Source organism: Eleginops maclovinus, chromosome 22 (assembly GCF_036324505.1).
Source record: "Eleginops maclovinus isolate JMC-PN-2008 ecotype Puerto Natales chromosome 22, JC_Emac_rtc_rv5, whole genome shotgun sequence".
In the NCBI taxonomy this organism is placed as follows: Eukaryota; Metazoa; Chordata; class Actinopteri; order Perciformes; family Eleginopidae; genus Eleginops; species Eleginops maclovinus.
In genome coordinates this window covers 20,961,472-20,986,906 of record NC_086370.1, presented here as the reverse complement: position 1 = coordinate 20,986,906, position 25,435 = coordinate 20,961,472, and the positions used below count along the sequence as shown (strand labels likewise).

General features: G+C 39.9%; 2 protein-coding genes across 3 annotated transcripts; both read right to left on the bottom strand.

The window, feature by feature from the left end:
• Positions 1-1,798: 1,798 nt before the first annotated feature.
• Positions 1,799-9,543, bottom strand: znf365 (zinc finger protein 365). The gene is made up of 6 exons (XM_063875470.1): positions 9,428-9,543; positions 7,584-8,263; positions 7,043-7,352; positions 6,737-6,908; positions 6,417-6,463; positions 1,799-6,167 (listed from the first exon to the last, which is right to left on the bottom strand). The coding sequence occupies exons 2-6, from the start codon at positions 8,251-8,253 to the stop codon at positions 5,942-5,944; spliced, it is 1,425 nt and encodes a 474-aa protein (XP_063731540.1). The 5' UTR covers positions 8,254-8,263; positions 9,428-9,543; the 3' UTR covers positions 1,799-5,941.
• A 635-nt stretch (positions 9,544-10,178) lies between these two features.
• Positions 10,179-23,788, bottom strand: sult6b1 (sulfotransferase family, cytosolic, 6b, member 1). 2 transcript variants are annotated; one of them, XM_063875161.1, is made up of 7 exons: positions 23,447-23,788; positions 16,391-16,503; positions 14,023-14,112; positions 13,686-13,809; positions 11,904-11,998; positions 11,539-11,695; positions 10,179-11,032 (listed from the first exon to the last, which is right to left on the bottom strand). In XM_063875161.1, exons 1-7 carry the CDS (start codon positions 23,640-23,642, stop codon positions 10,905-10,907), a joined length of 903 nt encoding a protein of 300 aa, XP_063731231.1. In that variant the 5' UTR covers positions 23,643-23,788; the 3' UTR covers positions 10,179-10,904. The 2 variants fall into 2 exon arrangements, with proteins under 2 accessions (XP_063731231.1, XP_063731233.1); XM_063875163.1 differs by lacking the exon at positions 14,023-14,112.
• Between the last annotated feature and the right edge of the window lie 1,647 nt (positions 23,789-25,435).

Below are 25,435 nucleotides of genomic sequence, written 5' to 3'. Positions count from 1 at the left end.
TCCAAGACTGCTCGACAGCGGCTCTTACTCCGCAGGCTGCGGAAGTTCAACATGGACTCCAGGATACTCTGCAACTTCTACAGGTGCACCATCGAGAGTATCCTGACTGGCTGCATCACCGCCTGGTATGGCAGTTGCACCGCCCTCAACCGTAAGACTCTACAGAGGGTGGTGAAAACTGCTCAGCACATCACCAGGACGGAGCTGCCATCCATGGAGGACTTCTACACCCAGCGGTGTAGGAAGAAGGCCGGTAGGATATTAAAGGACCCCCATCACCCCAGCAACAATCTGTTCTGTCTGCTGCCGCCTGGCAGACGGTACCGCAGCATCCGGACCAAGACCACCAGACTCAGAGATAGTTTTATACCACAGGCTATAAGACTGCTGAACTCTGAGCTCTGTGAATGTCTACTCACATCTTTTTATAGTACACACATACATGTGTGTACTATATATATATATATATATATATATATATATATATATATATATATATATATATTATACACATCTGCCATACATATGTTTATAGTACACATATCTATATATTATACATATCTGCCATATACATCTGCTATACATAATATATGCATCTGTCCATACCTCCTCATTCAACAGTGTAAAGTATTTAAATACTTTCAATGTATTCCACATATGTATATATTTCACATCCTCAAATCTTTATTGTTGTTATTGTAAATATCTCAAAATCGCCTAGGGCAGCCAATGGGCTAGAACCGGCCCTGCTTGAAACCTTGAAACCTTAACCACTGAGAAAGAAGACGAAGAAGCATCATCCCCCTGCCCTCCTGCACTAGGAGAGTGACATCTAGTGGCCATTTGTGATAACTGCAACAGAAGATAGAATCGGAGGATGAAACCCTCTTTATTGTCACATACATGCACACAGCAGAGCACACACAGTGAAATTGGTCCTCTGCATTTAACCCATCCTAGTACTAGGAGCAGTGGGCAGCTATTGTGCAGCGCCCGAGGAGCAATGGGGAGGGGGGATTGGAGGTGTCCGGTGCCTTGCTCAAGGGCACCACAGCAGGGCCTATGAGGTGACCTATCCAAGTAGCAGTCCACTTTCCATATTCAAGTCTGTTCGGGACTTGAACCGGCGACCCTACGATTCCCAGTCCAAGCCCCTACTGACTGAGCCACTGCTGAGCAGTGGGCTGCCATTATGTACGGCGCCCGGGGAGCAGTATCGGGAACGGTGCCTTGCTCAGGGACACCACGGTAACAACTCTGTCTTTCGGGGACTTGAACTGGTGACCTTCCAGTTCCCAGGCCAACCCTATGGACTTTGCCACCACCGCCCTAACTAATAACACTAGCTAATTACAGGTTTAAATTCCTGTAAACATTTACATTTCATTTTAAGTTTGCTGTTCAATTTGTCTGAGATTTTTGGCAAAGAAAGGCAATTAAATGTCAATAATGTTTAAGTTTCTTCTTTAAAATTCTGATTTAAAAGAAAATGTAATTAAAGGAATATCAGTCTTGCAAATTTGCAATACTATGATAAGTTAAATACAAATGTGTAAATGTAAGTTCAATAAACTCCTCCTTTTTATTAAATATTCAGAATTTCAATGCATTAATAAAGGACATTGAAAGTAAATGAATAAACATATTTACAATTTATATGAATATTATTCAGTTTTCTCTCTTTCAGGTAATCAGGAACCATTGCAATTCCTAATGTTACAAATATAAAAACAATATGCATGATGAATTATTTCAGTGATAAATTGCACGTGAATAAACACAGACTCTGGAAATGATCTTGCTGTCATGTTCTTTAATCTTCGATGGATTTCACACTGACCGACGAACATAAAAAGTTTTCCAGTTCTTCACAGTATTGCATTTTGCACAGTGTTATACAGACGACAGAGTTTCTCAGTGAAGGCACAAAACTAGAGATCACTTCTGCAAAACGAAATCCCTACGGACAAACAGGATGAACTCGAGGATATTAAAACGTGGCGCAGAAACATCTTTTGTACACAACATAAAAACTAACTTTAATCTCTACCGACTCACGGCCTGAAAGGTAGTAGTGTCAGAATCAAACTAACATTTACTGCAGGTATAATACTTGTTAGGTTATGTTTTCACCCACATCTCCAGCTGCTTTCTCAGAGCACGTTTCCCTCCGAACGCTGAGCAGGAACCCTGATGATTGTCCGCTTTACGACACTACCTTCGTATTAAAATCCAACAGCTCCACGCTAAGTGCTCTTTGTTGGTTTAGTGCAACTTCCCTTCAAATACTGTACCATTAAAATAGACCTCGCTCTGCTACAAAAGTACACATAGTAGTACAAGATAACAGTATTTTACTTTAAAAGTACTTTGCTTTTTTGCTACATAAGAAGCATGCTTTCACAGTAACACAACAGCTACATATGTAGTAGTAGTAGTAGTAGTAGTAGTAGGGCTTCCTCATGCATCTTCAACCATATTACCTATAACCGAGCGCCAGAAATCACACACTCGTCCACACACACTCATCACACACAAGAGTTATGCTGTTGTCTGCAGAAAAACCCACAACATCTGCAATCAGAGGGGAAGTGCATATTGCTAAGTTCACTTAAACCAACAGTTGACTTTCTGAGGCAAACGTAAAAAGAGGAACGTGTTTCATATTTTGTGTAAACCAGGATAGGATCCTTAATTTGAGTCCAGGATTAGAGACATCTGGGGAATGCAAATTTCTACTACGGTGATATTGTAGGTGTAAACGATAACGGAGCGTATAGAGTAGAGTAGCATTTAGGGAAAAGCAACCAATAACAACTCACACATTCTGTGAGAAAAAACCTGGAATTGTTTTGAGATGAAAGTCATAAATTGATAAGAAAATAACACATTCCCTTGATTGACCAATTTACGAGAAGAACCTTTAAAATTAGGAGGAAAGTTGTCTCTGAAATTGCAAATCCAAGCGGTAGTTTAGACAAAAATAAAGAAACCACCTTCCCTGACTTCATCATGTCAGAATATAATCATGTTTTTTCTCCAAAATGTGATATTTATTTAATCCAATGTAAAGGGTTTTAATGTAAGTTCACTTCTTTAATCTATAAAGTTCTGACTTCTTCTTGGAGTATTACACCTCTCTACTAACACCCTTTCTAAAAACCAACATCCTTAGCCATTGTATATTTCCCTGCTAGTTTGTCATGTATTCACCGTGCATGCCTCAAGTCTGCGGAAAGAAAAGAAAGAGCGTTTGGATGATGACTCTTTCTTTGTGCAAACGGAAAAGTATTTCAGAAACAGGGTTTCACGACAGCAGCAGTAACACTCGGCCTTCGATCAGCAGTGCCTGAATTCACAAAGTGCGACGGATCTCTGCAATATCATTTGGGAAATTGTCCAAATGTTTCCGGATAAGGTGAAAAGAAACGGGAGAGTAAATCTGGCAAAACTAACACGTACCCTCAGCATTTGAAAACTCATGAAGTAGTTATCTAATAGATAATACATAATATATCATCTGACTTGGTTCTCTCAATGGACAGCACAAGTTTGGCTTAAAAGAATTGGCAAACATACTAACTGTGGAGTAAATAACAAATGACAGAGGGGGAAATATCCGTGGTATAAATACTGAGCCAGGTTAGAGTACTGTAGGACTACTACTTCCACTTGACGACACATAATAGCTTTGTATACAAAATATCTATTAACGACAAAACCTAAACCAACGACAGCAAGGATACATGTTACACTGAATACCTTCTGTTACATTTACATTCTTATCATTGGATGAGTGCAAAAGAAACGAGGTGTAAACAGAGAGAGGAAGGAGAGATTACTGCAAATGTAACTGTACGCGTTATTCACGGCACTGTAAGTCACTTTGGATGAAAGCGTTGATACGACGTCATTCATTTGTGATCGGAGAATCTCCACCCGTTTGTGTGTGAGCGAGCGCCGCTCTTAAAGCACGGCTTCTCTTCAGAGTGAGCGAAACGTTCACTCAGGAGTACATTCGTTTGTGTGTGGCGCCCCGCAGACCTGGGACAAATACTCCTGCATGTACTCAGCTTTTCTGGGGGGAAATATATGCATAAATAGCTCTGCGAAAAAGTGATAAAAGACACCTTCCAGATGCATTTCATCACCAAGCTGTACTTTGATAACGACTGACTTTGTTTATGTTGTATTATAGTCAAGAAATCCCATCAAAAGACCAAAGCCAACACTGTGTTAGTGACTCTCTGACCTCCATACATAACGTTTAAAAATGTTATGATGACCCTAAGTGGTTTCATATCAAACAACAGAAGGAACTGATGCATTGCAAAAAAACATTTGAATACTTTTAGGTATTTTATGAGAATTTGAACTTGTGTTGTGGATTGTATTTGTTCCTTTCTTTAACCACTTAAAGCATTTTGTATTTAGGATTCGAAAAGTGTTGTATGATTTAGTTTGTAAGATTTATAAGGGACTATTTTCTGCAGCGGATTAATCCAGATGTGGTGCTCTGGGGAGTATTTATGGCGGCATAAATCTGGTGTATAAATCTAGATATGATAGATTTGCTTATCTAAAAAGGTGATTTAAAGTTGGTTTAATATCCTACAAAACAAAAAGAAAGTCAACTTGAGATTATGGGGTGTGATTAGCTACACAGGACCGGAAAGTATAAATATCACAATACAGTATGTCAACATATTTAACTTTTCTCTCGATGTACAATAATCAGGATTGGTCCCGATGTAGCACCACCCATCTGCCATCTGAAGTCTTTTCAAAATAAAAGCCCAGAGTTTAATGCAGAGTGTATTCATCCCAGGTCTGCCGTTGATGTGTCGATGCAGAGTTTGAACCCGAGGAGAGGACGCTCCATCAACTTGTTTCCATTCAATAAATAAATCTTAAAATCAGGAGATGAATACAAAAGCACGTTTTTACCTGAAGTTTTCTTACGTACGGGAGGAGAGGATTCAGAATGTTACTGACGCCTGGGATTATTGTACTTACTATGAGATTTGTGCTGACAGATGAGACGAGAAGCAGACGCTATTTATATGTTTGAATACTGAAGGTTTACCCACTCTTACATCCCGCTGAAAAAGCACCCGGTGTCAAACCTCACAGTATTTCAGTTTAATAATCTATGGAAAAGTCAGGAAGTATTATGCAATAAGACAGTAGTCTGCACAGTGACTACCATGTGCTTGTTGTGTGCCGATGCAGTAATATCTCTTATTGCATTATGTTCTGAGACCCTGTAATGCAGCCTGAGGCGTTTCAATCATTTATTCATACTTTAGACCAACTTTCTTAGCTTGATTTATTATAAAATGTAATAAAAATTGCATAAATTATGAGGAGCAAGAGAGCGATGGAATCGAGCTATACACACATTTAATGGAATGTGTACAAAAAAAGTGAATACTTTTCAGATCAGATGGACAATCTACATATCGTACCTTATTTTTAAACATACTTATACCGATAAATGTTATGCCATTTAGTTTTTGATGCAGCTGCCCAAGAACAATAACCTTATCACTAATATATTCTCAACGTTTGAGAGATTATTTCTCTGTGGATCAACAAATCCTTTCTAAAATTTCCAGAAAATTCACTAGAATTTTTTCCAAATGTGCCATTAATTCAAGTCAAAATAGGATTTACAACACAGCTACATCATTTAAGTCCTGTCCTTCTTAACACCTAGATTTTAGCTTAAACTAAAAGGTAATTAAGCATAAATGATTGTCTGCACTAGCTGAGGGAGATGTTATTAGATAAGTAAAGATCCCCTCAGAGTTGAGATGGAGAAGAAGCTTGATGTGACCTCGCTGCACTTTTCCACAGGTTACCTCACTGGAATAGATTCGTTGTTAAATAAGGTTTTACCGTCCGGCAGCGCCCTCCCCCCCGGTGTTCCTCTACAGTTCTACGTCTCGTACCCGGCCGAGCGGCGCCGCTGGTGGTTCCAGATGTCGTCTCGGTGTTCCGGTCGGCAGAAGAGCCGGGACGACTGAGCCAGGCGCTCCCGGTGTTCCCGCTCCGCCCCCCCTGCTTTGGAGAACAGAGGACGGCCGCCGAACTGCGACGACGAGGAGTGGGAGTGGGTCCTGTGGTCGTGGAGACCGGAGGAGGACAGCTGACCCCCCGCTGACCTGAAAATGACGTATTCAGTTAATAACTTATTCCTGATCATTACCAACAGAGTGGTGCAGGGATGAGTCTGAAACCAGGGAATGAGTCAGCATTTTAGCACTTTCTGTTCCTTTATCTCAAAGTCACGTTTTTTTAATGAGTTGGGTTGTCTGCAGCCTTTAGCTTAGCAGTAGTGATGTGACTGTAGTTCCTTTACAGCCTAACGTTAGCTTTTTCAGGGATGTAAAGAATAATGTGGAAGTCTTCACCTGCTTTTAGTGATCCTGTGAGGTGTGTTATCACTGGGCTGCTGGTACTGATGAGGACACAGAAAAAGTTCAAAGGTAAGATTTGAGTTTCAACCAGATAAAAGATAAACTACCATCAGAAAATACTCCAAGACATTTATGATTACCACACAATGAAAATACAGAGCTCCGAGTCATTGATTAAAAGTATAAAAGTTGTTGTTAATATCAGGAACGTGTGATCATTCAAAAGTAATCTTAAAGTACCACTAGGATAGTTGGTTGAGGTAGAGTAAAGTACATTTAGCTCACAGTACTTCTCCCCCGCCCTGCTGTGGTACCTTGTAGTGGCTGCACTGCTGCGGGCTGCCGTTCTCCTGGTAATACTCCACCAGCCTCTCTGCCAGAGCGATGCGTCTCAGCAGATTCTCGATGAAGTGCTGGATCCGGACTTTACCGCACGTCTCCTGTCGAGCAGCCGCTTCCAGAAACTTCTGGATCGTTATCACCTCCCTGGAAAACAAATACAAATACAGCACCGGGTCAGTGAGCAGCTCAACAGAAAAACAAGGTTTACAGCACACACGGATATCTACTTAGATATTAGAAACATAATTATTATTATGATTATATGCTGTAAATATTACCTCTCTTGTCGCTCCAGTTCGTTCTCCGAGGCGTTGAGCTGCTCCCTCAGCGCAGCGATCACCATGACGGCCACGTCCACCTGTCGGCTTAGCGACCGCTCCCTGTCCGCCACTTCCTGCCTCTCCTGGGCAAGGTGCTGCGAGTGGGCGCGCTCACACAGCAACTCCGTGTCGGTCTGAGCCAGCTCCGTGCTCACCTTGGCGAGGCGGCGCTGCATGGTGCTGTCGGCGGCGCGTAGGAGGCTCGCCAGCCGTCGACGCACAGCGGCCGTCGCTGCTGCCGTCTCCAAACCAGAGTATGACTTGTGATCTGGAGGAGACAGGTGTTATGAGAGACTTTTAGATGATTAAAAGGGGTCAGATTTGTTTTTTCAGCGCACAAAAAAAGATTTATCATTGAATAAAAATAATAAAAGACACTATAAATTATAAATGTAAATTGAAGTGTTCCATGTTTAAGCTATAAAATACAGCTATGCCCTTAAATCCTTAGGCATCAATAAACAAACTTTGCTCCAAAAAGTAAGAAGGCTGAACGCACCGACCAGCTCCAGGTTGAGGCCCAGGTCCGGGTAAGGCGGGGGGGCGAGAGGAGCAGGAGGAGGAAACTGGTGGTGGTGGTGGTTCAGGTGATGGGGGCAAGTGTGTGACTTTTTGATGGACATTTTAACATCTCTATCATTTCTTCCTCCATTTTTCTCTTCACTTTCGTCCTCATCATCTTCTCCCACATCGTCCTCATCTGTCCCAAACTCCTCTTCATTTTCCTCCTCCTCATCATCATCCTCCTCCTCCTCGGCCTGCGTTCCCACACCTACGCTCTGGGTTCGCCTCCTCACAGAGCCGTAGGAGGGGAGGAACCCGCTGTCTCTGCTGTCGCTGAGGGATCGAACGTGAGGGGGTCTTGCCGAGCTATGCTGCCCCCTGCGGGTCGGGAGGCTCATGTCGTGCCAGGGGATCGCCGCCGTCAACGGGTCGGGGAGTTTCCCGGTGATGCTGAAGCCGCCACTGGTCACGTCTGGCGAGCAGTACGAGTGGCGGTACTCCAGGTGGGCTCGGAGCGAGGCCAGGCTGCGGAAACGCTCCTGCTCTCCACAGCGGGGGCAGCGGAAGGGGAGGTCGCAGCCGGAGGAGGAGGAGGCGCCGCAAGCCTGGCCGTTCCTCTCCGAAAGGAAAGAACCAGAACCTCTGGAGCACAACTTCTGCTGCATCACTCTACACCTGCAACAGAGAGAGCAGATTACTCAAGAGAGGGACTCAATGGATCACATGATCACATAATCCACCTAAAAGAGGCGTGTCCTAATTGTTCAGTGGGAGTTCGGGTCATTAGGTCACATAATATTGGAGCTATTAAAGAATCCAAGAGTGTTCAATTAAAATAAATATGGTCGTATAAAATAAATAGAGGAGAAAAATCCAAAGTGGGTGTGTCACACTAGTCCAGTATAGTCATACAATTGAGCTTTATTTTGAAGTTCATCTTTATTAAAGTTAATTCTCATGACATGGAAGCTTTTGAAACCCTGTGTTTACAGGAAGAAGTCATGCATTTGAAATGTAAACGTATTCAAATAAGATTGGTTTTATCCAACATGACATAGGACTGCTAACCTTCATAACCTTAAGCATCCACCTGTTTGCGTTTCACATTTGTATTTACTATTACAATAAGCATGTTTTTATCCTTGTGCAGTATTTTAAATATTACAATCTTATTTTATTTGACATGTAGTCTTCTTCTCCTGCATAAATTGTACATTTGCAACAATTTCTTGCACAATTGTTTTACTATTCTGTTTCTTTTTGCACTGCTTTTATTGTTTAATGTTCATATATATTTATGTTGCATTGTTGAAGGACACTGGGGTTTATTTATTTACATTGCCTAAACTAATACCGTAGCTACTGTGTCATGGTAAAGTAGAATATGTCCCCTGTGATTATTACACTATTACATAACATCATGAGATCAATATTACTCATGCATTCAAATGTAGGTGTTAAAACAGCCTGTATTAAAAATACGATTAAAGATGCACATGTGACCAGGAGTGGTCTTAATTAGTTCATAATTCATCTAATTCAATCACTGTACCATCATGTGTGCATTGATTTGATCATTTTCCCAACATGGATGCAAGCAGGTGTTCTCCTCACAGTAACATGTCCATTTAGTTTCCATTTCAATAACAATAACAGGTGAATTCCTCTCACCATCTTTAGCATCTTTAGCATCATTAGCTCTACCTGGATGCTTTCACTTAGGCTAACGTTAGCATGCTAGCTCACAGAAAACCTTCTCTGAATCATTATGTAAAGAGAAACCCGTTCCCGTGTCGCTCTTACCGGTTAAACGGCAGGTTATAAATAATAAGGTCTCACCGTTAGAGTCTGCAGGTGTCATGTCGCAGAAGGAGACCGACAGCATGATGTCATTCATTCACGAGACTCACGGTGGACCAGCCGTTAAGTTAGCAACATGTCAACAATGACACAACATCCGGTTACTCCTTTCAGAATAAAACATACGGAGCAGGTGATATACACTTCCGGTTTGATCTTTCTGGCATTTTCAATTTTGTTTGTCTATTTTAATCTTTTTAATGTTTTTTAAAAAATCTACTATGGTGCTTTAATTTTCCTTTATGTTGTGATTAATAAAGTAAACACTTAAATATTCAGAATGGTTGCAGTTGTATCTTATCAAATGTGTTACTGCATAACCTTACAGTGCACTATATATTATATATTTATATTAACCATACCAGACCACTATCTTTTATTGTTTGAGTATAATGTGGTTATCTATTAAGATAGGAATAATTCCATATTTGAGTTTGTGAAATTAACTTATTACCTGAACAATTATAATTTCATACATTTGTTTTATGTTCAATTATTTTCTGTAGAGTATCGTGAGGCTAGCTCAGTGTGTTAACCAACTTTGCATTTCTTTTGACTGTAATAACACACTTAATACATATTCATATAGAGCTTCCAGCAAATACATCATTATCAAAATCTAAAAATATATAAAGTTTCAAGTAGTAATTAATATTGATTATTTAAGGACGATACACATGCCCCTTATGTTCTGAGGAGCAAAGACGGAGTCAAATAAATGGAGATGAAATAAGTGTTCTGGAAAAGAGGTTTATTTTTCATCTTGTACAGTGATGCACTGCATGTAATAACCATACAGATTAAACAGTGATTGTGCATATTTATAAAAGCCCATATTCACAAAGTTGTTTAAAAGCCACAATTTCTAAACCAGAATTAAGTGCGTTTTTCCACGAGTTCAGGTAGCTGCCACTTTGACAATAATTCAAATGTTAAATGTGTTTTTTAAACATTATATATGTAAAATAACCTGAGAAGTTCATGTGCTCGGGATTTCAGCTGCAGAACCAAATCCTCACCTGTATCTGAGCAAACCGTGGCTGAAAGGTAAAACAGAAACACCTGGAGTTGCACAGACTCACGTTATTAAAGCATGTCAGGATTTTATTACCTCGGCCCACTTTCATTGTGTTTCCCAATCATGTTTGCATTTCCTGTCAAAATGTGTGGGTAAAAGCATCTGAATGCATGTCCATTAATCCCCACAGAAGATACTGTATGTTTCCTGTGTTGATGAGCAGTGTGTTTGTTGTATTTTGAGAACTGTTTTGTATTCACTGATTTTTGTCATTAGTGCACAGATTAACTTCAAGTGAACCCAATTTGATGATTGATTTGAAACCTTTCAACCAAACTTCACTGATTGGAGTAAATACAATGATAAAATTCATAATGCACTTGTTCCCCCTTCTTCTATATATGTTCCCTCCTTCTTTCCCTGCTCCCCTCCCGCTTCCTACTGGCAGTGGCGTTGGTAGTTGAGTTTGGCCCCCAGCCTGGTTCCTGCCAGCTGTTTGTTAAAGGCGGCGTCCATCTCTTGGCTCTGTTCGGGGGTGAAGTGGTTCTTCCAGTCGCCCACCTCGCCTGCACAGGGACAACAATAATTAAGTAGTATTCTATATCTGCAACACTGAAGTTCTCCTCTATAACAAATGGATTATCAAACCTCATTTCGTTGAGCATTTGAACATTCACTCTCGGTCTTAAACACTCTGATGCTAATTATATCATATGCCATGGTAAAACAAATAGAGTGATTCTGCACAATAAGTATTTACACTTGCTTCTTTAAGTACATTTTGCGAATGTAACTTCTGTACTTTTACTTAAGTAACATTTTAAAGACAGGACTTTGACTTATTGAATATTTTAAAAAGGATGTGATAATACTTTTTCCATCACTCATTTATTTTAAAAGTTGTGTGCCATAACGGGTTTACTAGGTGTGAAGAGAGGGCAACTTTAAATAGCCTATATTGGGTTTTGAGTGTCTATAGTTGCTTTATATGACTGATAAAGAGGCAGTATACCATGCATGCTAATCAGCATCTAGTTAAATATGTGTCACCACAACATGACTTTTAAGGCACCTTTTCTGAAGATGACGTCCAGCATAGCACCATGGGAGATCGCAGAGCTCTCCTTCATGGCAGAGAAGGTGCTGCCGTGTGAGATCTGCTGCACCTGAGCCTCCGTCAGACTGTAGCCGAAGAAGGAGGAGATCTGACGGATGCCATCGCTCAGGTCCTGCAGGAGAGGAAACACAGTTAATGACTGTCTCTCTGCAGCTCAATGCAAGTATCTGCAGGGTGTGTTTTTTAAATAAATGAACTGAAAGAATGGTCTGCGTGGAGGGAAGGAAATCAGTTAAAGCTTGATGGACGGCGTGGTCTTGTTTTTACATCGATGAGTGTGATCTACCCATAGACTGTATATATACAGTCTATGGATCTACCTGTTTCAGCTCCTCGTAGGTGACGATCATGACGTTTGGATCGTCCATCCTCTTCTCCCAGGCCAGAGCGTGGTCAAAGTATGACCCCCAGACAACTGCACACACACACACACACACACACACACACACACACACACACACACACACACACACACACACACACACACACACACACACACACACACACACACACACACACACACACACACACACACTAAACAACTTTACTCAGGGACCACAGAGAATCTGTCAGAGAGTAAATATAAATACTATCAGGTGAATATCTGACAGCTGAGGGAGCAGGTGTGGTAAGGAGTGGCAGACAAATGACTCGAGGGTTAGCATATGTCAGAGAAACAAGGATTTGTCAGCTGGTGTTAGGATGACATAAACACATGAAACGAGGTTTACCTCTGCACAGCCCTGGAATCTGGGGCTGGTGACAGTGATTGATCGTTACAGTGACACAGCATTTTCGTTTCTTTTCTTTGGAATATTTACAAATGTTTACATGTTAATTATTGTTATAGTATGGTGTGCATAAATGTACTTTTCTCTATTTGTATAAATATTTGAATTGAATTTATTTGTATTTTATTATTTTTTCTGTATTATTATTATTATTATTATTATTTCAAACATTTTTGTATTGTTACATTTTTTCTGCAACAGCCAATAGATGCATTTTTTTATTACAGTTACAACTAGATTGTTTGTGACCTTTCTCCTGTAACTGATTACTTTTACACCGGTACTTAGACGTTATGCTATCAGTTCTGATAAGCTGCCCTCCTTTCGCCCTGTGCAGCCGTGAGAGGCATTTGTACTGGTACTTTATGAGTGTATTCATGCTGTAAACAGATGCTCTTTAGATCTAATCTGGATTTAAGGGCATGCAACAGCTTCCTCAGTGGAGCAAGTTTAACCAGTTTTGCACGTTTATTGGCTTATATATTATTAGTTCATAAACCTTGCGGGCTGCAGGACCATAAAGTCAGGATGTGCAAGCTCAAAACACTGCCTGGTGTCAGGAGCCAGAGTTTTAGACACCTTAAATCAGTGTCTCTATACACTATAATATAAATATTCTTACCTCTGAACCTTGCTTGTCAATAGAGGCTGGTTGTGTAAAAAAAATGCATCAATTCAGAGAAACACCGCCTCTTAAAGCACCTGGTAGGACTCCTGTTTCGGATCTAAAAAGCACCCTATATGCATTTGATTAGTATTTTGTCATTGTTTTATTTACCACCTTTGTTTTAAATCCAGAGGCAAAATACAAACCCTCAGTGTCTAAAATGGCATAAAAATACAAAAAAATCTCAAGTTTGAACAAAAAAGTGAGATTTTATTTCACGTTTTGATAATGGTTGATCTTGAGGAAATTGTATGAAGTTTTCCAGTCATTTTGGAGCAGATTGTATTACTGTATATGTTGGTGCTTTTCTCTGGCGTTACATGTTGGTCATTCAGAGAAAATAAGCGATTTAAAAGCATATATTTCTCACTTTAGCCACACGTGGCAGGTTAAGTGTGTAAGTGGTAAGTTAGTGTGTAGAGAAAATAAAAAGTACAAATGACTTTAATCCCACGTGGTCTAATTAATTAAAAATGGATGTGCTAGTTCTGCAAATGATTATCTATAAATCTTTTTCTTATCGTGATTAAGTAATGGTGTGTGTGTGTGTGTGTGTGTGTGTGTGTGTGTGTGTGTGTGTGTGTGTGTGTGTGTGTGTGTGTGTGTGTGTGTGTGTGTGTGTGTGTGTGTGTGTGTCTTCTCACCGTCTCCGCTCAGGAAGTTGGAGAAGAAGGAGTCCCAGGACTCGGAGGGCAGGTACGGGTTTTTGTTGGAGAAATGATAAAACGAGACCAGCGTGTCTTTAGGGTTCCTGAAGATCACCAGAATCTGAAACACACACAACACCATTTCAACTAACAAACTAAACAGATTTGTATTTTAAGCGAATTCATTGCAAGAAGGATAGCACGATGAAAAAATGTGATTTTATTTTGAAAGCCTCTTCTACATAAATGACTTCCCTCCCTTTCACAGTTTTATTTGAGACTTACTGTTTGTCTTCTAAATTAAACGAGTGCCTTCAGACTTTTTAAAACGTACTTTGGTTTTCTTTTCATAGAAGGAGGCGGGGATGTTGTCCGGGTGAAGGTGAGTCCCCAGAAACCTCGGAGAAAGACTCTCCTCCACCGACTGAGGACAGAGCGGGGCAGGAAACATTATTACACACTGTAATATACATGCTGGTAAACAGAATGAGAACATCAGTTGTAACGCATCCAAGTACATTTACTAAAGTTCTGCAGTTAAGGACACATTTGAGCTACTTTTTGAGAATTTCTTCCACCTTTTATGCTATGTTATACTTCTACTCCATTACATCTTGGAGACAACTATTGACTATTGATTCTGGAAAAGTCCTTAATTCATTATGAGTACTTTTACTTTTGGTACTTCATGTATATTTTGATACTAATACCTTTGTCCTTTTTAGATTTTGAATGCAGCGCTTGCACTTGTTAGTGTTTCCCCATCTCGTGTTGCTAATCTTACTTAAATGCAACACCCGAGTACCTCTGCCATGACTGATCACAAGCTGGATGAGCAGGTGTTGATCTGTGCAATGACAGTGACACATACGCACTGACCCATCACACCAGTCATCTTAGCCTAAGTGATCACTAAGGTCATCTTTCTTCAACCGGGCCGGGCTGAAACTGAATCTGTTGAATGTAGAATTAAACACTGAGCGTAAAATATTTGATTAAATCTGGGTAAATATTCTCTTTGTTCGAGATCAAGGGAAGATAAAGAAAGACATATTTACTGAACGTGGGAAACAGGAGTCCCATTCTTTTCATTTAACCCTACACAGGCAACTAGGAGAAGCAAAAGTCACGCAGTATGACGTCCTGCGGTTTTTGAAAAGTTAAGCGGTCCCAATCACTCAAACTGAGCTTTTCCATTCACAACCTGCAAGCCTGGAATGAGCTGCAAGGCATGTTTAACTTTGAACCTTTACCCTGCTTTTACACGAGTAGTATTGCTCTTAAAAGCCTCTGCTTCCTGGATGTTTTACCATTAAAACCAACACACATTAAAGGTAATAACTACTAACAATTTCATAATAAATGAATAACTATAACTCAATAATTGACTCAATAATTAATTATAGCCTACTTTATTATGGGATGGGCCGTTGCTAATACTTTTATCCTTTTAATTGAGAAAGATTTTGAAAGCAGGACTTGTAACTTTCTATCAACACTATTTTTGTGTGTTAATTGTTCTAAGAGAGTACTTGCATATTACTGGAGCAATTTCAGACACATGGTCGTGTTCAGCTCGCAAAAAAAGCAATGTATTGTTGTACAAATCCAATACTCTGAGTGAGGTAATACTAGAAAGATAAATGAGGTAGAGTAAAGTCAATCGTCTCATGTAGCTCGCACACAGAAAGACTATGTTCCTTGATTAATTACACATCAGCAACACACACACACACACACACACACACACACACACACACACACACACACACACACACACACACACACACACACACACACACACGACCATATGTTTCTGATTGAACAGTTGAAAGGTTTCCAAGAATCCTTTTAAACATCTGCATTTGTGTTCAAATCCTTTTTCTGTGGATGTTGTCGGTCTCTGATGACAGCCAGACATATAATATAGACATTTACTGACTTTACCAAGCTACAGATTTTACTTTTGAACACCGACAGGCCGACACCCTCAACGTGTGTTTACTTAATGAGGTTTGGTTTTGTGTTTGTGGAAGAAACAAGGAATATAATAAAGGGGTTCAATATTAAACACACACTAAGAGTGGGAGGTATTTACACGGTGTCAACACAACCTGCAGAGGGTTTTTAAAAACTTCTACTGTGGTCACAAAATGATTCAAGATTGATATGACTGCACATAATCCCTTGATCCTCCTTAGCAACGGTCTTTTCTCCTTGGCAATTGTCTGTTGGTGAGAATTAATCACCTCTGGAATGTCCAATTTGACCAACCAGAATCGAGAGTGTTTCACCTGACCTTGAGAATGTCCAAATGATAAGCAAAAGAACTAAAAATGCTTATACTGAATAAAGGAAATCAGTAAAAAAAGTGTTTAAATTATTAACACAGTAACCCCAATATTACTTCAAATATATACTTTTTTTGCTTTTAAATTATTCAGATATATGACAAAACCCAGTTTCACTCAAAGGAGGCATCTGGAAACCAAAACAACAAGTCAGAGAGGTTTGATCTGTTTCTGTCATCACGTTCAGCTCCCTGTTAGATAACATCTGATAGTGGAGACGCTGGTCACAGAAACTCAGACGAACTTTATCTCCTCTCTGCACTACTCTAAAAACGAACGCACGCAAAACACGCGCGTGCGCACACACACACACACACACACACACACACACACACACACACACACACACACCTTTACAACTTCCGGTCCAAAAAACTCCATCAGCGGCGGCATCCTGGCTTCAGCTTTCTCCACAGGGGCCTCTGCGATAATCTTCTTCACCACCCCCACCATCCAGTTAAAACCTGTACACACACACACACACACACACACACACACACACACACACACACACACACACACACACACACACACACACACACACACACACACACACACACACACACACACACACCTTTTCAACCACTGCTTACATCAGTAGCAACCATAATAAACAGAAACCAGAAACTCCTGTGTCCTGCAAGGGGAAAATGCTGTTTTTGTATGTGAGTTTAAAATGGGTGAAAATATTTTAAAAGTGTCTTAAATACATCCAAATCTGCTGTAGTGTAAAACACCCAAACTATCCCTTTGAACACTGAGTTAACAATGCACAGTGCATCAAACACTGAATATGTGATAACGCCAGACATTTGAAGACATTTGCAGCTATTTATTCTTTGCACATTATCTCTGCAGCTGTTGCACGTTAGTTCTTTCATCTCTCCTTCTCTTCTTTCTTTGTTTGCAGTGAGTCGGCTTGATTCTCTGCAGCTCCTCTGTTCCCTCGACAGATCCCGCTGTTACATAATGACTCGGGATCAACGGTCGTCATTTCCAGGTGTTTAAGACCTGTCAGGCTTAAGGTGTGGGCAGTAAAACAAACTCCAGGTACTTTTAGATTTGCGCTGCCTACTTAAACCCTGTTTACCTTGCAGGTTCACAGTAAAACTAAAGGCACGATTTTCATGAAACTTGAATTAGGGACTAGGGAACAGATCCAAATCACAGAGGATTACAAAGATGAATTTAAACGGTCTGAATGGAGGTCTGCACACTCCGAGTGCCACTTAATTTTCATGTTTCAGTGTTTAAAAAAAAAATACAAGTAATCAATGACCTTAAACAGCAGTAGGACCCTTAAACAAGCCATTATGTTAACTATGTTGAAAGCACATTCCATATTATATATTTTTCATATCTACCTCCGCCAGGAAGGTTTCAGTTTGATTGGCAGCAGGGTTACGGAAAAGCTATACCTAATTTCATGCAAGTTTGCTGGAAATACAGTGGTATGCAAAAGTTTGGGCACCCCTTAGGAAAACCACTGCATCAGTTGGTCACTTGCTGAGCTTTTGAAGCAGCAACTTCATTTTAACATATGTTATACCTTATGGTAACAGAAACATCTCAGTAGTGAAATAACTTTGATTGGTCAAACAGAAACATGTTTATGTGCATTCAAACAAAAATAGGCATGTGCATAAATTTGGGCACCCCTAAGAAATAATTCCATTAATATTTAGTATTGCCTCCTTTTGCTGCAATAACGGCCTGTAGACGCCTCCTGTAGCCACAGACAAGTCCCTTAAGCCTGGCAGGTGGTATTTTGGCCCATTCTTCCACACAAAACGTCTCCAGTTCAGTCAGGTTTCTTGGCCTCCGTGCATGGACAGCCTTCTTCAAATAAATCCATACATTTTCAATGATGTTAAGGTCTGGGGACTGGGATGGCCATTCCAGAACATTGTACCTGTGCTTCTGCATGAATTCCTTGGTGGATTTTGATCGGTGCTTAGGATCATTGTCCTGCTGAAAAATCCAACCCCGGCGTAGCTTCAACTTTGTGACTGACATTCTTGTCAAGAATCTCCTGGTACTGTAAGGAATTCATGTGGCCCTCAACTTTAACAAGTTTTCCAGTACCTGTGCTAGCCACACAGCCCCATAACATGATAGATCCTCCACCAAATTTTACAGTGGGCAACAAGTTCTTTTCATTGAATGCAGTGTGTTTTTTTCGCCATGCATACCTGTTCATGTTATGACCAAATAACTCAATCTTGGTCTCATCTGACCACAGTATTTTGTTCCAAAATGCTTCTGGCTTGTCCAGATGTGCTTTTGCATACCTCATGCGACTCTTCTTGTGATTAACACTCAGGAAAGGCTTTTTGCACATCACCCTTCCAATGAGCTCTTCCTGGTGCAAAGTACGCTGGATTGTGGAACGGTGAACAACTACACCATCAGCAGCCAGATGTTGTTGTAGTTCTCTGGAGGTGGTCTGTGGCTTCTCTGTGACCATTTTCACCATCCTTCGCCTGTGCCTTTCCCCTATTTTTGTCGGCCTACCACATCTTTCCTTCACACGGACTGTTCCTGTGGCCTTCCATTTCACAACTACGTTTCTGACTGTGGAGACAGACAGTTTAAACCTGTCAGATAATTTTTTGTACCCTTCTCCTAATTTATAATGTTGGATTATCTTAGCTTTCAGGTCAGTGGAGAGTTGTTTTGAGGTCCCCATCTTGCCACTCCCTAAGAAAGAACCTAGGCCAGGCACAGCCAGCTATTACCTATGTTAAATAGCCTTTTTCATGATTGGTTCCACCTGTCTTTGTAATTGAAGGTCTAATGAGCTAATCAAAGCAATTTTGTGCAGCAACCTGTCAGCTATAAATCCGTACAGGTGTTGAAATGAATGCTATTTATAAGGGTGCCCAAACTTTTGCACATCCCATTTTTTGCATTTTATTTTATTATAATAAAACTATGTAATGCTACCCTAAGAATTTTGGTCTGGAAAACACTAAAACGTCTACATCTTTGTAGGAAAACAAATGTTGTTGCTGTGATCTTCTATTATAAAGGAAAAGCAAATTGTCATGAAATCTCAGAGGGGTGCCCAAACTTTTGCATACCACTGTATGTAGTTTTGGCCCAGGATAAACCATTCAAATCACAAGACCAATACACACACACTTGTCCTAATAAAGCAGCTTTTTATGGTTCTTGTAGTTCCTTTTTTTTGTTGTCCAAACTGTGTTAGGACAAAATACTTCAGAGACATTTCTTGTTATCGATCGGTCACACGAGTAGATTTAAAAGACAGCTTTTACAGCCATAAAAAAAAAACTCAACTTAAAGGTTACTTGAAATGCAAACTTGGTTCTGAAAGACTCTAAAACATTGATATTTTGAAAGGGCTATTTTATAAAACACAGTTTGATTTTTGTGTGAAATTCCTGCCTCCAACATGAGAACTGAAGTGTACTTGAAGAGCGCAGCACAAGGCCCTCTTTAAAAAAATAAAATGGTCCCGTGATTCTGATCGCTCTTAAATGTGGAGTTATTGTTTCTTATGCATCGTGTTTCATTAAAATATGAGCGGAAGTTTCCCTTTAATGTTGCTGACACACTAACTAATCCAACCCAAACATAAACTCCTTAGAGGATATTGGATTTGCGTTATGGTGCTCAAAGAGCTGACTTTTATACAACATCGAAGGTTTCTTGAGTAGACTGAATCAGTAAAAGTTAAAAAGGTTTAAAGTAGATTTTAGGACAGAAAGTGATGATAAAACCTGCTTTTTAGAGCCACAATGTGCAACACACTAACCATATCTAACAGGCCTAACAACGACAGCAGCCCGTGTGGAGGCGAGGTAAATCCTCCTCTATCTGTCGCCGTATATCAGCGAGACATCAGGAAGCCATTATCTGCTGCGAAATTTAAGTGCCTGTAGCATCAAAAGAGGACATATAAAAAGAGCAGATGAATAGCCGTTCTCCCCATGCGGGCCCCCGTCCAAATGGGCCCCCATATAGATGGAGATGTGTGATCGTTGTGTGCAATCTAACATTCCTTTAAAGGCAATTAACTCATCTGTCTTCTTCTCGTCAGTGTGCAGGAAAGTCTCTCGAAGGTAAACACAAATCCCTGAAAGAAAACACGTCACATTCCTGGAACGCAGCGACAGCAGCAACGTGAAGCTTTTCTTCCTCTGAGGCTGAACTGTGAGCACTTTGTGATTCCAGGAGGAGACAAATGAGGTGCTTTTAAATCTCGATACATCATCAGCACACTCACTCAGGCGTTACTGTATGCAAGGGTTACCACAGCACCCAGACATCCTGCAGAGTGACAATGAAGTGGCTTTTTAGAGGTTAAAGGGCAGGAAATAGTTTTACATTTCAGTCTCAAGTCACCAAAATAATTGGATATGTACCGTATCAGAAACAGGTTTATTTCAAAGACAGTTTTCCCCAAGGAATTTGCTTTTGTGTAATGCTGCACATAAAACACATCAAGAGGAATAATGCTAAGAAAAAATTAAGAGCAGATATATAAATATAATAGAAACTACTACTATTAATAATAATAATAATAATAACAGATTTAATTTGAATAGCAGCTTTCAAGGGACCCAAGGCCGCTTTAAATTAGGTCACACAACAAAACGAACGAACAAAGTAAGGCACATAATAAATAGCAGTGGAAGCAGCGGGACTGTGATGGGTTAGGGGTCAAAGGGCCTCGGTGAACAGGAGAGTTTTTAGTGATGACTTGAAGATGTATGTAATAAATAAAAGTAAAACAAATGTTTGCAAGAAAAATAACACGACAACATGAGAACGGTTCAAAAGTTGAATTATATGGAAATCTAAACTTCTTTTAGTAACAAATAAACACGTTGAATGTTTTCTTCATCCTACAAAGCATTAAAACATACATTTCCTTTTTAATCAGGGGATAATGTGGATGACTTTGTCTTGACGGGCTGCAGTGATTATACACTAAGCATGAAATGGGAACAGGAAATTAACTTTCGTCACCTTTTGGAGTTTTTTGGGTCCTGTTCTTGCATGTCTTACAACGTTTGTGTTTCACAGGCTTGGAAAATTAAACTTGATCCTCCCCTTTGCAGTCCTATGATTAAATGCTCTTGCTGTCTTTTATAACCATCATTTAATTATTTAATTTCTGGAATCCATTCCACATTTGAGCTTTTTCTTGACTGTAGCTTTCTCTTAATTAATTTGGGATATTTAAAGTTGTTTTGAATTTATTTGCTTTCATTCACTCATGTGGTTTTGGACTTAAAAACCCCCGACACAGTTTAACAGTCTTCCAGAAAGAAGATTTACTGTACTTGTCTGTAGACATCATAAATTATACAAAACTCTTTCCATCCTAACCTCTTAAATGTCTGTGTGTCCTTAAATTCACCAACTATGGGGAGTTTCTAAAACAGCACTGCCACAAGGCGAACAGGCTAACTCAATTTACAAGTTGATTTTAATTACAATTATGTGGTGGTAAACAAGGCAAAATATTTCCATTGGGAGAAATGAGCTGCAGACTCCGAATTCAGAAAATCCAAAACAAAAACATGCACAACAAATGAAAACTGCTGTACACGAGGACACATGCAAGTCAAAACAGACAGATTTATAGCAACAAATCTGGAAATACAGAAACCAGAACCCTGCATGTCCAGTTAGTTAACACATAATGAACTGGCTAAACAAAAACAAAAAACACTCTCTTGTAAAGTTTCCTTCTTTGCCTCCTAAATCAAGCGCTCCCACTCCCCGAGGCCTGGAGACTTTCACGTGTGTATGGAGTTATTTTCTATTTGCATTATTTCTCTACATGCAGTATGTTTGCAGACTTTCTGCAGCACAGCTTTTCATTTGCAGTGTTTTGGGGGGGATTTCCTTGTGTGTTTTTTATCTGGCTTTCTGACATTTTTCTCCTTATGAATGTATTCGAGGGGTTGCTTATTATCCCTTGTTGGCGCCAATAGAATGAACCAAAACCATGGGCAGCCAGTAAGGAGGGAAATCCGAGCCGCTTCTGTGTGATTTGTTGGGTGTAAATCCGCAAGAATCACAGCATAGGTTCAATAACCTTCTCTGTACTAAAGCTGACGACGGTTATTCCTGTTTGTTGACATTTCGGTAGAGTATGTGCAACGGTCATCCACTCAAGCGGAAATTAGGAAACACAGGAGTCTTTACCTTTTAATCACAGGAGAACCTAACATGCAACACACGCTTCCTGTTGCAATCGACATGAAATAACCATCTATTTCCTTGATGTATAAAAACCTGCTTGGATTTTGTTGTGACAACCGCACACTGACACAACCCCCACTGAAACGGTTGTTAGATCTCTGTTTGTTTGCCAATGAAAGAAAGAGTTTATCATGCATCAGAAGCAGAGCCAGTTTCCCTCACTTCATGCAAAGACAGGCTAACTACATCCTGAGCGACATGAAGTTTGAATCTGTCTGATCTCATAAATGTATTTCCCAAAATAAAGCACAGTTTATTCTACAAGCTAAACCATTTCCTTTTCATGTGAAATGTCAAATAGGTAAATAATTGCAAAATCAGAAGACTGTCCACCCTGACATGGTTTGAATTAAGATGTACAGGTCTTCAAACCTCAGTTCAGTTGTTGTTTGTATACTTACATGTTACTAATGTTACTGTTATTTGAGGATACCAAATCCTATTACTGGAATCTAATTCAGTCAGAAAAAGGAAAACATGAGATTTTGAAATGTTGATCTTCTGTTTTTGCAGAAGTAGGAGATTCATCAATGAGCCAATGAGTGAACTTTACCCAAATGAGTCCATATGTTTTCCTGAATTACAAAACCTAATTGTCTTGACGTCATGCAGGGGTAAAAGAGTGTCTAAACTGTAAAATGTTTGACCTTTTGAACCTGGCTTCATTGTTAGCATTCTTGTGTATGCACATTTTTACTATATGGATCACACAACTGCATATTTAAACGTAACATTTCAGAAAGGTTGTAAGTTGGTGTTAATGTGAGTTACGAGCTGGGGAAGTTTTCATGCTGATCTATATGAGTTACACTTTTTACCCTATTAAAGGTCGTTAAAAAACCCCGAAATCTCCACTTCAGTAACACTTCCACACATCAAACCAAACTACTCTCTATATTCTGAAGCTTTTTACAAAGGGCTTTGTTCACGTCATTCAAAGCCTGATTTATAGAGCATTTAAATACATGCAGTAAATGCATGGTTCACGGCTCCTGGCGATATATATTCTGAACTATTCTGATTTATGGAGTAATACAAAGACACATCCAGAACTGTAAAAATAATGTTGAACAGGGCTTTATCCAATGTCACATTTCTGTCACAATTCTATGCAAAATAGCAGATACTTTTTTTTTTACACTATTCCCTGGTAGAGTCACTCACCACATTTGGGGTAGGCCACCAGCAGGATGTCCTCCTCTCGGGCCTTGAAGTTCTCCAGAGCCTTTAGATTCTCTATGGGGGAGAGAAGCTGAGGGTACAAAACCCCTTTGTATCTGTACAGCTTCTCCTCATCGCTCATGTCCTTTGCCCTCTGCAGATTGGACTGCATGTTGGAGGTGAAGGTGTTAGTGTTCATCCTGGTTCAGAACAGCGAAGAAAATAATCGACTAAACTAAAAGAAACAGACAAAGTAAAAAGCAGGAAAAAGAGTAAGTCTGATTTCTGTGCAGCTCAGCGTCCATCTACTGCAAGCAAGTAACACAGAGTGTGAGGAAGGGTGTGTTTGTGTGTGTGTGCGTGTGAGTAGTAAAAGGAGGAGGCACCAGGGACCGCCTTCTTTTACTACATACACACACAAATATGTTGCAGTGTGTGAAAGTGTGACTGATGAGAGAGCCCTGTACAATTTTTACCAAATGGGAGGGGCCCACACACACACACACACACACACACACACACACATACACACACACACACACACACACACACACACACACATACACACACATACACACACACACACACACACATACACACACACACAAACATACACACACAAACTATGGTCGCTCAAGATCAGTCATTTATTATAATGATTTTCTTCTTCTGTCAGATTTCTGTGCCGCTCAGAACCACATTCACACCCTCCTTGGACTGAACAGCAACAACCAGACCCCCAAATCTCTGGGAAACGCGAGTATAACCTCCCCCCCCGCAAAACTTCAGATATGAGACAGAGAAGGAGGAAACCCCGGGAGAGGAATTCTTCAACTTCTTGAGATGGTTGGGGGTTGCGGTAGAAAAAGAAAAATGGCTAAAAGTTTATTTTTCTTCCTCATTTTCTTCAGTCTTTGCTCTTCGACTTGCCAATACAGTTCAGAGAATAAAACGAACTCCCTCAATGGGGTTTCTATCCTTGCAATAACATAGTTTTTGGCAAGAAACAGGTGAAGAAAAACATATCCCAATATGTAAATATGTGTCATTTTTTGCCCATATATCTCATCAAACGTTGAAGAAGATATCGGATTGTTCGCAGCAGTAAAAGTACAAATACCAAAGAAAAAGTCCTGCATTCAAGTACAAAAAATAGGTATCAGCAGCAGCATTAGAGTAAAAGTATGGATTGAGCAGTATATTAATAATAATTCATTAATAATAATAATTCATTTGGAGCTACATGTGTTTCGTAAAATTCATTTTGTACAGATGTATAGGGGACCAAATAAGACTGATAGATATGTTGTGCAAAATATACTTTCTGACATTTTCAGAAATGAAATGTGAACATTGGGTGAATTACAGTAGTGTTTCATTTTGAGGACATGATAGAGTCCATTTTTTCACAGTTGGGATCCAAGATATCCTTTTGTTTCACTCCATAAATCACAAAACACTGTCAACAGCCAAATAAAAAATGCATCTGCTGCCTGTTTCCAGTTATAAACAGCTCTATTAATCCGGCTGTGAATGCTGTGTGAGTAAAGCTATTTGTAAAAGCTTCAGAAGCTTGGAGTGTGTAAGTGATACTGAAGTGGAGATTTGGAAGATGGAGTATGTGTATAGTAAAATGCTTATATTCTGTACACATCATAGGGAAACATTTTTACTAATAGATACATTAAACTTCCCCAACTCATTGCTTACATTAAAACAAGTGTGCGAAAGGCTATGCTTAAATTATGCAAATGAGGCATCATGAAATGTAATCTTTCGATGACTGGGCTTTTGTGGTCCTGCCTTGGAAGTATTCCCAGAAACCCCCCGTCTGCAATCAGATGAAAAAACAGTTCTGCCGGGAGGAACTGACACACCACAATACTTGTCTTTGTTTACGACGTGAATACCACATCTTATTATTATAATCATTATTATCTGACACATATACAGACAGTCCTTGACGGAACCAGATGTTATAGCAATTTAAGA

Bases quoted from the DNA above. Each gene is read 5' to 3' on its own strand.
- sult6b1 (XM_063875161.1), bottom strand. From the start codon at position 23,642: ATGAACACTAACACCTTCACCTCCAACATGCAGTCCAATCTGCAGAGG. The intron at 11,696-11,903 runs GTAGATCCATAG...CCTCTCCTGCAG, and splicing joins CCTACGAGGAGCTGAAACAG to GACCTGAGCGATGGCATCCG. The intron at 11,033-11,538 runs GTGCCTTAAAAG...GTCCCTGTGCAG, and splicing joins GGACGTCATCTTCAGAAAAG to GCGAGGTGGGCGACTGGAAG.
- znf365 (XM_063875470.1), bottom strand. From the start codon at position 8,253: ATGCAGCAGAAGTTGTGCTCCAGAGGTTCTGGTTCTTTCCTTTCGGAG. The intron at 7,353-7,583 runs GTGCGTTCAGCC...TGTCTCCTCCAG, and splicing joins CCTCAACCTGGAGCTGGTCG to ATCACAAGTCATACTCTGGT. The intron at 6,464-6,736 runs GTACCACAGCAG...TGTCCTCATCAG, and splicing joins AGCAGTGCAGCCACTACAAG to TACCAGCAGCCCAGTGATAA.